The sequence below is a fragment of the Amblyomma mixtum genome, chromosome 8 (assembly GCF_055824585.1).
Source record: "Amblyomma mixtum isolate Tamu chromosome 8, ASM5582458v1, whole genome shotgun sequence".
NCBI lineage: Eukaryota > Metazoa > Arthropoda > Arachnida > Ixodida > Ixodidae > Amblyomma > Amblyomma mixtum.
In genome coordinates this window covers 11,471,886-11,485,940 of record NC_143019.1, presented here as the reverse complement: position 1 = coordinate 11,485,940, position 14,055 = coordinate 11,471,886, and the positions used below count along the sequence as shown (strand labels likewise).

Sequence of the window (14,055 nt, the reverse complement as noted above, 5' to 3'; positions counted from 1 at the left end):
TGGCAACATCTGCATGTAGAGTTTTTTACCTTTTGGAGGCCATAAAACATCTCTACCCTGAAAAACCGTCAGTGTTACCACAACGCGGCAATCAATCTTTAAAGGCTTACAGTCATTCTTTACAGCATGCCTTTGAAGAGTAAAAAGCGGACAAAGTATTTATCTTCGAAGCTATATAAATTAATGCCACGCTGTCTGTGCCACACTGCACACTTTTTCCGGCATTTATATTAGTTGCTGAGGCTAGTGCAATCATTCATTTGCAGCTGGCTTCGACAGCAGTCTTTCAGGAAGCAAGTGCAAGGGGAAAAAAAAAGTTCAGACGTCAGCGATGCGTAAGCGCGTATACGACTAGCGACGACTGCGAGTTGTTGTGGTGTTCGCGGCCCCAAGAAACACGCGGCTGCCAATTGTAGCTTGTTACCATTCATAGAAGCAGCTTGGGGCGACCGCTGTGGATTGGAGGGTTTTATCGCGGTTGCACTCAGGACCAGCGTCTTCCATATATCACGCAATCGAGATGCCGCTCTTGGCGTCACTTTTTAAGAACTGCTGCACAAGAACGGTGCGGCGAGGAAGAGGCTTACTTAGTCTCTATGCAGACAGAGGTCCATTTCTAGAGGTGCCAGCCGTATCATTGACCGGAAAAGCTGTCGTTGAAACAGTAAGTCACATTCAATGTAACCGCACCCGCTGCCATAACCATATGGCAAGCACCTTTAGCAAAATCGACTCAATTTCTTGACACCCGTTGTGTACTGACGAAGATGTAAAGGTGCGCTCTGTGAAGCACATATTCACCGTTTGGCTGCATACTCATATTCTGTGCTGCATGCAAAAGTGACAACGAAATCACTTCGCTTCCCTAACATTGATCCACACTATTTTGAGTGCTGGTATTCTACGAAGAAACGCGCGTCATGTTTTTGTCGAGCAATCATTATATTTAAAAGCCGCTTGTATATTACAGTCTTTGATAGTTGGAGTGTCCTTTTGAGAAAGGGGACCAATTGGGACGTTTAGAGGAGATAGGCTTCTTGTAATACAAACAATTCACTATGGCGCTTCCGCCATTGAGTCATCGCAGCCATTGAGAGAATCGTGGGTTTAGTAGATATTGAGATCTAAGGACCTACTGCTTTCTATGTGCTATAACTCAGCGTCGTTTCCGAAATAATCGCGTCATCGCGACAAGCCAGCTGCAGAAAGAGTGATATTAAACGCAGGCTAATAACAGCAGTTGTCGAACGTGGTTACAAGAGAGCACCATGTGGAAGTGTTTCATACTTGTGCTGTTTCAGGCGCCAATAGCCATTCGTCTTTCCGTCTCGGCACGGATCAGTATTTTCACCAAGTCCTTTATAATGAAGGTCTCACATGTGACATGCAAAAAAAGGGAGAGGAGCGCTTAGTCATTCAGCCATCATCGAAGATACCAGTGACATTTTGAAGCGTTGTCGATCCCGCGCTTGGAAGCGTTCACTTTTCGTGGCAAGCAGGCTCCCCGCTTGAGTGTTCTATCATACTGTTTCACACAGTGCAGAGCAAACGCGTTTACTGGGTACGAGTCTACTCATTTATACAACGCAAGACTATGGCAGTGTGGTATACGTGTGCGCTACCTCATTTTCGGCAGGCTTAAACTCTCGTGAGGAAAATTATCGCAATAAAAGCTGTGAGCGCGAAGAAAAACTTTTGATACCACTGTTCTTCCTTCATGCCTATTTCATTAAGCGCATTAATTATACCTCCAATTTTATTAAGCAGCAGCGCACAGCGGGTACGCTTTTTTGCACTCTAGATATTTTTCTTAGAGCCCTGTATCCAAGAAAAATGGCAATGCACTGAATTTCGAGAAAAAAACATACGCTCTTGAAATGAAGACAAGCTCTCCACAGAGAACCACACTCACGGCATTTTTTGTTGAGCCTTGGTTAGGCAGCTGCTTCAGGGAACCGAAAAATATTATATTTTATAAGATTGTGCTCGAGTTCCGATGACTTGGTTAGATGTGATGAAATTGGAAAAGGTAAACCGGCGGAAACATTCATGTCTATAACATATGCATCGCCACAGTGTATAATTATTCCGATTTGCTATAAAATCATCGGTTGGAGTCCTGACGTATATCCTCTCCGCGTCACTTCTATCTGTCTCTTTTTTTTCCGGTAGTTGTATTGAACAAGTTACCACTATGAAACATTTTTGTTTCTTTCGAATACCATTTCCAACCTTTGTCTTGGAATCTGTCGTTCTGTGTGGTGTGCAAATTCCTCCACACGTACAAGTGGGTCGATTTCAACCCTTGCCGTATACAGGCGCTAATAATTGAAGCTAACAATTCAAAATCAGTGAGGGATAGTGCTCATGCCTCAGTATTAGCCTGCAAGCACGGCTGAAGCTTTCTGAGTCAATAAACAATCACGTGTTTCACGCAAAAATACAAAAACAACGAGAAGAGAAAACTGGGCAAGTTGGAACGGATTCATCTTAAAGCAGCGCGATACACAGGACGAGAGAAAGAAACAAGAGAACACACGAGCGCAATCTAACAGTCTGAGTTGTTAGATTGCGCTCGTGTTGTCTTTTGTTTCTTTCTCTCGTCCTGTGTATCGCGCTGCTTTAAGACAAAAACAACTCAGCCCCCTAATTGTTTCCAGCCGGATGATGACCTAGGGGCGTTCTCTTCCGGCCAACAACTCCACGCCTTGAGTCTCAGCTTGGTAGCTTGTTAAAAATAAAGCGGATGGGGCGTTTTCAAGCTTTAATTGACAGTGTAATGGGTGATATTATCTGGAGGTCACGTAAACACTCGCAATGCCTGGCGGCTTATCGGCGGAAGCCAGCGATCCACAGCGTCTTATAAACCGCCGACGTCGGCGTCGGTCCGAACATTCGTACGAGGCGTGTGGCTCCCTGCAAGGTTGATTTGCTTTCGAGGGCCATTGGAGCATTGAAGTGAGCGACTGGCACTGGGCGGTTAAAAAAGTAAGTAGTGCCATAGACATGCTCTGATCTGACAATTGTGGAGCACAGTTTTCGTTGTTCATAATCACAATAATGTTTTAGATTTACTATGACAATAAGGGTGCTCTTGGACTGCGATGTAGGTAACATTATGTGCATTGTAGCAGGTTTCTGTGAGCCTATGGCTGATTCTGGTAAACCTCGGTATTCTGCATTAAGGATAGTTGCCGGGCCAGTTGGTACATGATCACACCGTAAAACAGCGCGCTTACACGGGACGAAGAAAGAAGACACGCACACACACAGCGCTGAGCCTGATGTACAAGAAATTAACTGCATTAAGGATCCTTAATGCAGTTAATTTCTTGTACATCGGGCTCAGCGCTGTGTGTGTGCGTGTCTTCTTTCTTCGTCCCGTGTAAGCGCGCTGTTTTACGGTGTGACCCGGTATTCTAATAAGACGAAATTCATCGTACGTCACTCGCTTAGGAAACATATCATTACAGATGTCATCAAGATTCCCAGGAGCAGCTGTCTGCTTGAGCAGGTCAATTCAATTAAATATCTTGGAGTTATAGTGGACAGATAGCGCGGAAAGTCTATGGGACGTTAGCATCAGGCTGTTTTGTGCTGTTGAAAACACAATGCATAGGACGAAAGCACAATGCATATGCAAAGTAACCAATGCATACGGCGTAGATTTGGTATCAAAATTGACTTCATATTACGGTTTCACTCCTTTGGCATGGTGTTTGCAGTTCATATTCTGATGTCTACCGATGACATGTATCACACTGCAGGTCACCAAGGAACATGGTGTTTGCTGTTCATATTTTGATGTCTAGCGATGACATGTATCACACTGCAGGTCACCAAGAAACATGGCGTTTGTGAAGATTTTGGCGGCGGTTGTGCTCATGGCTCTTGCGGTTGCAGCGGGCCCATTCAGCACACAAGGTGAGCGAAAGTGGTATTGTTTTCTTTTGAAAAAAAAAACAAATTTGCATATAGTGGCGTGAGTGACATGAAATAAAGAATGAACCTCCCGGACAACAGTCCCCCTGTCGACGATTGCCTGAACGAACTGTAATCAGAAAATATTAAGTGTGTTTGCTTTTCGGGCGCAACAAATATATTTGGCGCGGCCAGAACGCAGTCACTCTGCCAGGAAAATCGAATGAATGCTGCATACACGTCCAGGATTTCTGGACGCCATCATCATCATTTATTTTACCCTTAAAGGCCTCTGTTGAGGCATTACATAAGGGGGGGGGGGGGGACAAAGCAAATGCAACTGAGAATAATACGTTAATACAACAAAACATAATGCAATACAATAAAATGAAAAACGATGCATCACAATACAACGTTGGTCAATAATGAAGGGCGCAAGGCTGAATTAGGTGGTAACAACGACAACAACAAGAAAAAGAATAAGTGTAACTGGATGAAGTTTGTGAAGTGTCTTTTATTCAGTACAGTGATTAATTAATGCCTGTCGAAATTTAGTAGCGTCGCGCTCGTTAACAATGTAGTCGGGTAGCAGGTTCCAATTTTCTATTGCAGTTGGAAGAAAAGATTTATTAAATGCCAAGGTCGATCCATGTATACGTTGAATGCTGAGGAGGTTAAACAGGCGGCGCGATGTTCTGATGGGAGCTAGTAATAATGTGTCACGAAGATCAGGAAAATTGTAATATAACTAATTGTAATATAACTTGTATGACATTTTCAACTGTCATACAACTGTGGAATACTTTAAGGTACTTTTCAGAGATATTGTACGTAATTACCTATTCTTGCGATGTGTAGCAAAATATTACTTTAATATGTGCATCGCTCGCATCGAGTAGTTAAGGGTGCGACAGAAAACACAAGGGGAACGTTTTTGACAATTCAAGAGCAAATTCATGCACGCCATAGGAGATCTGCGCATAATGTGATTGTTGTAAAATCTTGCGATGTATTAAAAATTGCGTTCATAAACTACTTCCTTGCGCTTGTCCAGTTTTTTCGGGTAGGAGAATACTTCGATTATAAATTTCAGGTATGGTACTTCTTCTGTTCTTCTGTTCAGTTTTGCACAGACAATAAGGGAGTTATTGCCCTTCAGAACCGTTCAAGGGGTGCCGGTACATAACCTTGTATTGTCATTTTTGTTTTATTTTAATGCTTCTTATTCTTATCAGAACCTATATCTGGTGTTCAGTGACAAGGATTTTAGATTAAATTATTTGTTGTCATGGCCATTGTGATATACTCGTGCTCACTCGTGCGTTAACTGTCCGTGATTCCAGTAGTACATTTTTAAAGATGGTTTACACACAAATAAAAGAGAGAATGAAATTCATCGAACGCTTAACGGCGGGAAACGCAAAAGACTGCCAGTCTAACCACCACCTATTACTTAAGCACATAAGAAGCGACGGCTGTACTGACATACGCTTTATTCAGCCGCATCCAACAATTCATTTCTCACATACTTACTTAGTGACCGCTGTGTTAACTAGGTACCTGGGGCGATGATGAAGCCTTTCATCTTAGTAGACTCAATTGCCTTGTGGAGTTCACATCTTGTCAACGCACACTGACGAGGAAGTGGCGTTAAAAGCGCACGCGTCAGTGGCTCTAAAGTGGAGTTCAGTGCTGCTTACCGCAGCACACGACGGCAAAAATCTGGCCTTCTGTACATTGGAAAGTGAAAGTGAAGAAACTCATGAGGAGTCCCAGACCATGTCTCCACGACGAAATGACAGCGGCTACTATTTGTCTGCAGCGGAGAAAATGAATGGCCAGTCTTTGCTTCAGAGTATGTTAGCTGCTTGATTGAGGCGTTCAGTGCAGTTTATTGCTGATGTCCAGTCTTTTCTATGACACCAAGCGCGTGTAGAGAAGTGGGCAGTGAGGTGGCTGCGTCCGGGAGCTCGACGCGTCGCACGCCGCCATGTTAGCTGGGCAAAGCTCTGTCTGTCGCGGGATGGCAGGGGACGTGAAGCAACACCGCACATTCCGCGCACTCACTGGCGGCTTCAGAGGCAAAGCTGGGATGATCCGGTGTTTTGTATTATGAAAAAAATGCGGGAAGCAGCAGTGGCCGAGACGCCAGAGAGAAGCCAGTCAGCTGCGACGAGGAAGCCGGCGTTGTCACTTGTTAGTGCGGCTAACTGGCAGGCCCTCTAGGCGACAGGTGGCGGCAAGAAAAAAGGGTTTAAAATCCTTTAGGGTCTGAAAAGGTACCAAAACTGAAGTACTTCTTTTTAAAATGGATGTAAAATTGAGTTATTGGTCTGTTTTACTCCTTGATTTGGTGATGATAGTGAAAAGGGGGATTTTCTTATATCACCGCTTATTTCTGGTTACATTATTTTATGATATGCAGTTTAAAAGGGGGTGTCAGCCATTTATACTTTATTCGGGTATATTTATGATTGCATTGTAGCAGGATGGCAGTACTCATTATTTTGAGATACGCGTGCAATATTTATTTTTCAGGAGAAAAAGGGCATCGTTATGCATTCCGATTCCCTGGGCAACATTTTAACTACCTTTGAAAGAAAGTTAGAAATATTTGCTTTTTTTCCGAACAAGCATCATTTCAAATTTTTTAAATTTTAGTTATGCAGTGGTGGACGCTACGTCGGCTGAGAATCTTCACAGCGAGCGCAAAAGGATCTTCAAGCATCACCTCGCTTCAAAAGAGTCCTTGAGGTTAAACATATTTCTTGAGCGTTTCTCAAGGGACAGCCACGTCTTTTACAGTTTTTCGTCTGGTTTGCTTCTCCCCTATATTCTCCGCCCTGTTCCCAGCAAAAATCAAGCGAAAAGTTATTTTCTCGGGACGTTGTGCGACTATGTTTCCCTTGTCAATCCGCTGCTGCTCTTCCTAAACTGCGAATGAGAAATCCTTTTTCTGCGTCTTTAGTCCGCTTTAGAAAGGACATGTCGCATTGTAGCCGAATACCAGTGTCCTGATCTTATAGAAATTACCGGCATGACTTCGTTTGGCGCAGAAAAAACAAAAACACGTTGTTTCTACGTTCATATTCAAGCGGTCGTTACGTGCAGCTATTCTAACTGCAGAAGCTGAAAGCTCTCAGTACATGCTCAAGCCCATCTGTGATAAAGAATATGGCTGCGAAGATACAGAAATCAAACTAAAAATATAGCAGAGTGTAGCTTGCCTGATGACTTCTTTATTATATCAGTATGACTTGAAATACACACCATGTGAAACTTCTAAAGCACTCATTTTGGGTACTTATCCTACAACTAATGGCCTGTCGTTCAACCCTGTACATTGACCAGTGACAGGGGTGCAGCTTTGTGTACTTCCCTTCTTGAAAGCATAGGTTTCACTTGCAGATAGAAGAGAGCATGCCGCAAATGGAAAAGAAAAGCTGTCGCCATATAGTGAGGACCACGTGCCACCGTCCATTAACTTAAATGGCACAGCTTTCTTGACCAAATTTTTTCCGATTTCGAATTTAGAGTTTGTGCCTCTAAACTAACTTTTTCCCGGAACAAATATTAACTTGACGTGCAATCGCATGTGCGTGTGTCATTAAACTTGAAGGAAAAGAAATCTGCTGGACTTTGTAGGACTTCAACCTCCATGAAGTGACGATCGTACGCTAGAACTCGCTTATGTTGTTTGAGGCAAAACAAATTCGTTAAAGAAAAGTCAGCACTAAGCCATCAACGAAAGGCGCTGCGCTAAAAAAAAATGTTACAAACCCGGGAAAAGACGCGGTTTGTAGCTCACAAAGTGGGAATGCTATCAGTTTCGAAATGGAGATTATTTCAATGGAAACCACGTGGTAAGAATTTTTAAGCCTTATGCAACTGTAAGCACTTCCCTACTGGCTTCTAGCGGTTAACCCCTAAATTGAAGCAGCTGCAGAGTATATATGAGCGCCCTAACAGCCGCAGTACAGTATTTTGGTTTGCGTTTTGGGCACGTCCTCAGCAACTGAAAAAAAAATTAAGATGAAATGCAATTGAAGGGAACTGCATCACTCACTCTTTTCTCGTGCCATAATTCTTTCGTTGTGCTACTACTCTATTATGCGTTTGCTCATTATTGAGTTATTGAAGCAATATCTAAAACACCTACAAAGTAAGGTTTATTTCAGCTGAGCAGCTGACAATTGAAGTGCTGCTGCTCCGTTTGCACAGCAAGCAACAGTTTCTAGTTAATTTGGCGCCACTTTACGATGAGGACCCTGGTAAGTTGTAGACAATGTACCAAATACGCTCGTGAAACAAAGTGCTCATATTTTTTACATTTCGAATATTTTTTTGAATTTCAGGTGGGAAATGTGACATGCCGGATATTGATCTTGAGAAAGAAGTCGACACACTGCTGGAGAAGATGCCGAAATCCTTTTTACCGGGCAGCCACCGAGGCTTCACTCCTATCTTTGCTGGCCTTGAATTCGGTGACGTTAATGCGACGGGTATGAATAAGATCAAGCGATCCGGACCAGTCATTCCCTACTGCAGTAAAGGCTCAACCATGGTCCAGGTGGAACTGATCAACCTCGGCGCCGTCGAATTCACTGCTCCCTGGAGGACTTGCTCCGGACAAGAGGGCGGGCTGCTCCTGAGGGCTGAATTCTCGCGGTTCACTCTGCACCTGCCAGTTAACAGCGAGAGAAGCAATGGGAAGTACCTTAAGATGGGCGAAGAGTATTCTGCCGTGCCGGTGATGATATACAACGTCGACTTTGTTGTGAAGGGCCTTGGGGACTTCGGCAAGATTTCTAGCGCAGTTTTGAGCAAGCTCTTCCCAACGTTGTTCACGGAATTGTGGATACAAGGATTCTCCTCGTCTTTCCGCTATGCACTACGGAATGCACTGCTGGAAAACAACGAAGTCTTTTAAATTGTGCTCCTCGACAGCTACTTTCAAGGCACGAATCCCAAGCAAGCAAAGAGTAGTGGTGCGCATCGACTTCAACAACACTTGCCAATGGTACCGAAGATGATTGACTTCTAATCAATAAACATCTTCCCTTCAGTATGACTAACTCTTGCTTATTACGACGCTACCAACGCGCTGGGTAGTGTATTTATTAGTCGTAATACATTCCGTTGAACATCACTTGAAACGCTACACTGTCTCAATGTTTTCTATTAGGGCTATGAAAGATACAGATATCCTGAACCACTGCTAAAGAACCAGAGATAGTAAAGTTGCTCCTTCGCGCTTCCTCTCGTGTTTGGGGCGATCGCAATAATAGCACGAGAAAGCACTCCTTTGCCAACCACGCCGCCTGTTGAAAAACCGACCGAATAACGCTTTGAGGGAGCCATAAAAAGTGATCTAAAAACATTAGGCTGTCTGTGGCGTTGTTTGATCAAAAGCGACGTGGTAAGAAACTAGCCTTGTGAACGCCACAACAGTATGGTCCTGATTGTGGCTGCACATTGGTGTTTTGTGCCTTCATCGCACTGTGAGAAGCCAGGCCTATTACGCTTTTCGTAATGCCACCACACAAGATGAGCCAGGTGATATTTTTTTGCCAAAGCAGTTACGGCTGTCGTTTTTCAGAAATCCGCATAACTGTCCTGTTTTTCAGAAATCCGCATAACTGTCCTAACATTGTCATCTGCAGTGGTATGGGTACTAACAGGAGATTATATCATTTTAATTCCCCGAATATAAAGAAACCATTGAAAAATTACCTCTACATTTTCTCGCTAATGTTCACATTGAATAGTCAGTACTAATATCAAGTAAGCGTCACTAAAATTTGAGTAAGCGGATTATCACTGCTTAGCAACAGTTAGCGTTTGTTCCGTTTCGTGCTGGTTTATCTTCTTTGTGACAGACCAAAGTGAATGCATGGAAGATGGCTGGCCGAGATATACTAGTAACCAATTTCATACGTAACAAAGTTTCCTCCTTTTCTTCGAAAATCATATTTTCCATAATGGAATGCCATGAATTGATGTATGGCGGTTTGAACACGCACAGTCTCATAACTTTTTGTTTACACAGCTTGCTGCACGTGACGTAGACAGTGTGGCCTGAATGCGATGGCTGCTGTACACATGTAGACATTAAATATTTACATCGAAGCTCTATGTGGTAATGCGCACAAAGTATGTGAACGGCATGGCGTTAATTGCGCATACTGCGCAGTAAACGGCTGGCTGAAAGATGTGACTAATTACATACCGCTTCTGGTATATCAACAAAATAAGGTAATAAATTATTTTTTATTATAGCGTTGTATACCGTGAAACTAAGAGGCAGAGAATGATGCTTTAATGAATGATTGCCTTTGAAGTAATGAGTATGGGTACTAATGGGTACAGTAATGAGAATGATTTCCTTTGAAGTAAAACATTTTTGAAGAATAATACCTCATCGAACCAAAATGCATGTCTTTTTTTGCATGTGCAGTCCAGCAGTGTCACTATACACGTCACTTGCGCATATCAGTGCTCAAGGCTAAAGGGGAGACTTTTATGCTGGCACTGTATACTGCCGAACAGTAACGGGCACTCTGCGTTCTTCACAGTTTTGGAGACACTGTGGGGGAATACTCAGATGCCGTATTAATGTCTTTATGAAAGCCACGTACAGACCGAATTACCTAAGGTCAGACACTGGCGCTCAGGGCAATCTTGCCCCTCCAGTTCCAGGATCAACGTTAGTCAAGAAGAATTTCGATTACGGCTACGTTAAAGCAGTTCTGTTTAATGGAGTATTGCTCTGGCGGTCAGGCGTTTTGTCATTTCTGTCGCTGTGCAGTTCCAATTTCAAACCTTTCAATTCAGCGCTTTTATGTTTATGGCACAAATATTATTCAATTAATGTGAAATAAATATTTCTAGATAAAATGACCAGATTGATTCTCTCTTCCTTTCTGAAATCATAGACTTCAAAAGGTTTTAAGACAACAAGCGCAAGTCCAGCGCTAATTTTTAAAAGCATATCTGTGCGTGGTTGTTACGTTTATGCCACACGCAGACGAGTACCACCGAGTAGCCCGTGCTGTACGTCATGTCAGTCAAGGGTCGTGGTACACATGGTTATTTACTTACACATGACGCATCTGCCTAGACACACGTAAAAACCGGCGCGAGAAGTGAGTATCGTAATGCGTAATACACATCAGATTCGTTACAACGGGGGCTAAAGGAAATAGTAAAGATCTTCATGGCGTGAATGTCTGTCGCGGCGTGAAAAATAGGTTATGTTTACAGCAATGGCGAAGCTTACATTTTAGAGGCCGGCATACACGGACGCACGCACGCACGCACGGACGCGCACACGCGCACACACACGCGCACACACACACACACACACACACACACACACACACACACACACACACACACACACACACACACACACACACACACACACACACACACACACACACACACACACACACACACACACACACACACTCTCTCTCTCTCTCTCTCTCTCTGCCGTGGCAGTTTCCTTTTTGCTTAAAGAGAGCTCACGCTCTATCAGTACTGATTAAAGATATCACTGCCGCATTTTGGAGCGTCTTCGGCCCCTGGATTGAAACCCTTCACTTTTCGTGGCAGACAGCCTCTCCACTGGAGATTTTTATCATAGCGTTGCGCATACTCTTGCTCAAGCGCGGTAAGTCAAGCGCGCATCTTCGCCTGCATGCAGCGCACGAGCACTGGCGCATGGTCAGGGTGGTACACGTCTGCGCGACAAGGTCTTCACTGCACTCACACTCTATTGGTAAAATACTTGCTTTAAAAGTAGTGCGCACGACAAACTAGTGATACCATTACTCCTCTTTCGTATCTAAATCCAGTAATTATGCCTTGAAATGATTATTCCTCTTCGGCTGTGAACACCGGTGTTCCGTACTCGAAGGACTTACCTTAGAGGCTTTAAAGCAAAAAATGATAATGGAGTTAACTTCAGGAAAAAAAATTTAGTTCTCCAACGAAAGCAACCTCACCTTAGAGAACGGCACTGGTGGCATTTGTTGTCGAGCCTCCACTCTACTGTTTTTTTTTTTTTTAAGGCGGCTGCTTTCAGGAAGGAAAAAAGTATTGCATTCCAAGACAGTAAGTTTCAGCTGAGGTGTCGTGGTCTGATATTTTGAAACAGGGAAAGGTGAAGCAACAGAAAACTGTGGTCGGGGTAGTTGAAAAGGAAAGTAAAGTAGAGAGGTGCTATTACAGCGAATTCGCTGCGCCGCTACAGCCAAAGTTTCAAGACACAACACTGCACGACAAAGGACGCGTCTTTACGTGTATTTCGGGCCACTTGGTAAGGTTGGTAAAATTTTTATTAGTATAATGAACATTCTGATAAATTTCTTGTTAATTATCTCATAGCCAACAAATAGTACAACAGAAATCGTAATTTAGATATGAAGAACATACAGCCAAGCTTGCGCCGTAACTCACAGCGAAAGACAATTTTCAAACCCGGCACGAACAATTGACTGCATCACGTGACACTGCACATGTCTTCCTGAATAACGCACGCGATAGGAACCACCTCAAGATAAAAGTTTTGGGTTACGAGACCCCGTTAGGAGGTTACGAAATGCGATGATAATCAGCAGAGGATCAATTGAGTAAAAACCCAACTTAAACACGAAAGCGATTAGAGCAAAGCGGATCAGTTCACTGACTTTTAAGTACAGTCCTCGTCCTCATGCTAAATATAAATAGCATATTGCGCAAAACAGGTGCCTTACCTGGTCGCCAAAGAATTAGCGATCATCTCATTCTGGTAAATAGTTTTGAGATCAGCAGAACAAACAAGCCTAATATTCTGCACAGCGAGAATTTTCTTCCCCCATTAACCAAAATATGTTTTTTTTTGTTATTTATGTGGCTTTATGGCAGCTGTAAAACTGCTTTGGCCAGCTCTGCTGGACATTTCTTAAGGTATGGTTGCAATGGCTTGTTACGGTTTTCTATTTAAAGTACAGAAAAGCTTGCCCAATGTGGCATTGCTTATATTTGTGTTCGAACAGCGTCGCCATGCGGTAGACACCACCGACGTCCCGCATAGTGTTGTTCTGGATGAATCTGCAGCAAATATTTCTACTGATAGCATATCCAACGTTGTTTTCTGGTTGCGGTTTACGGAACAATGCCTGACAGGCGACGTTCTTCGCGTTTATGGAAGTGTCTGAAAAGCGCCTGTGAATCTCTAAAGACTTCGTTTTTGCTCTCTGGAGTAATGACCACCTATTTAGCATGGCGTTACTTTATTTCAAGGGTGACGCTCCTACATACAAACATTTCGTGACGGGCCTTCATGATTTCAAACTTGAAACTCCATACTTGAGATTTCATATTCGGACACCAGACTCTGTGCTCAGGATATTCATTGATTCGGCGGGAAGAGCCTCAGATGTATTAGTAATTAATACAGCACTGGTCAAAGGAAGTTGTTAATTTTTTGCGGGGTCTTAGTTTTTAGAGAGTGCTTCTACCCAAGATATAACGCGCAAGAAGAGTCAAGACCGAGATATTATGCGTCAATAAAGTTTGAAAAGCATCCGGCAGTATTTTTAGAGTTGTGTTTGAGTTTCCTTAGCATTTCTATAACTCGGGAGTCTCATAAAAAGTGAAATGAGATTCACCTCTACTGAAGCCTCACTACGTATAAGTGACAACAGCAGCCTGAACATCGTCGCGGCTTTAATCGACGAGTACGTCATCATTCTAAACGCTAGCGCAAAAAGGCTTGCAGCCTTTACCTCCTAAGAACAGCATTTGAATCCTTGAATCCTGCCGAATTGTCAAAAGAAGGTGGAGCATAAAAGGGTTCTATTTCAAGGGCAGTGGCCTCGATCCTGGAACTGCAGAAAGCACCCCGGGAATCGGGCCGGCATGCGCGTGATGAAGTCGTCTCAAAGGGTTGAATGCGATGCTTAACCGCAAATATATTTATCCTCTGGATTTGAGTTTTCCTTTCACACAATTTTGTATATTAATGCGAAAGTATTACTAGTACATTCGGAGAGAAGCTGGCGGCGTCTGTGTTTTAACAGGAGCGTGTACTGGTAGATGGTATAGAAAATCCAAGCGATGGAACGAAATGGTGACGTCATCCACAGG

General features: G+C 43.4%; 1 protein-coding gene across 1 annotated transcript; it reads left to right on the top strand.

Moving 5' to 3' along the window:
- Positions 1-2,836: 2,836 nt before the first annotated feature.
- LOC149331339 (uncharacterized) lies at positions 2,837-8,989 on the top strand. Its single transcript, XM_089556465.1, has 3 exons — positions 2,837-2,988; positions 3,836-3,924; positions 8,277-8,989. Exons 2-3 carry the CDS (start codon positions 3,849-3,851, stop codon positions 8,849-8,851), a joined length of 651 nt encoding a protein of 216 aa, XP_089412591.1. The 5' UTR covers positions 2,837-2,988; positions 3,836-3,848; the 3' UTR covers positions 8,852-8,989.
- Positions 8,990-14,055: the final 5,066 nt, after the last annotated feature.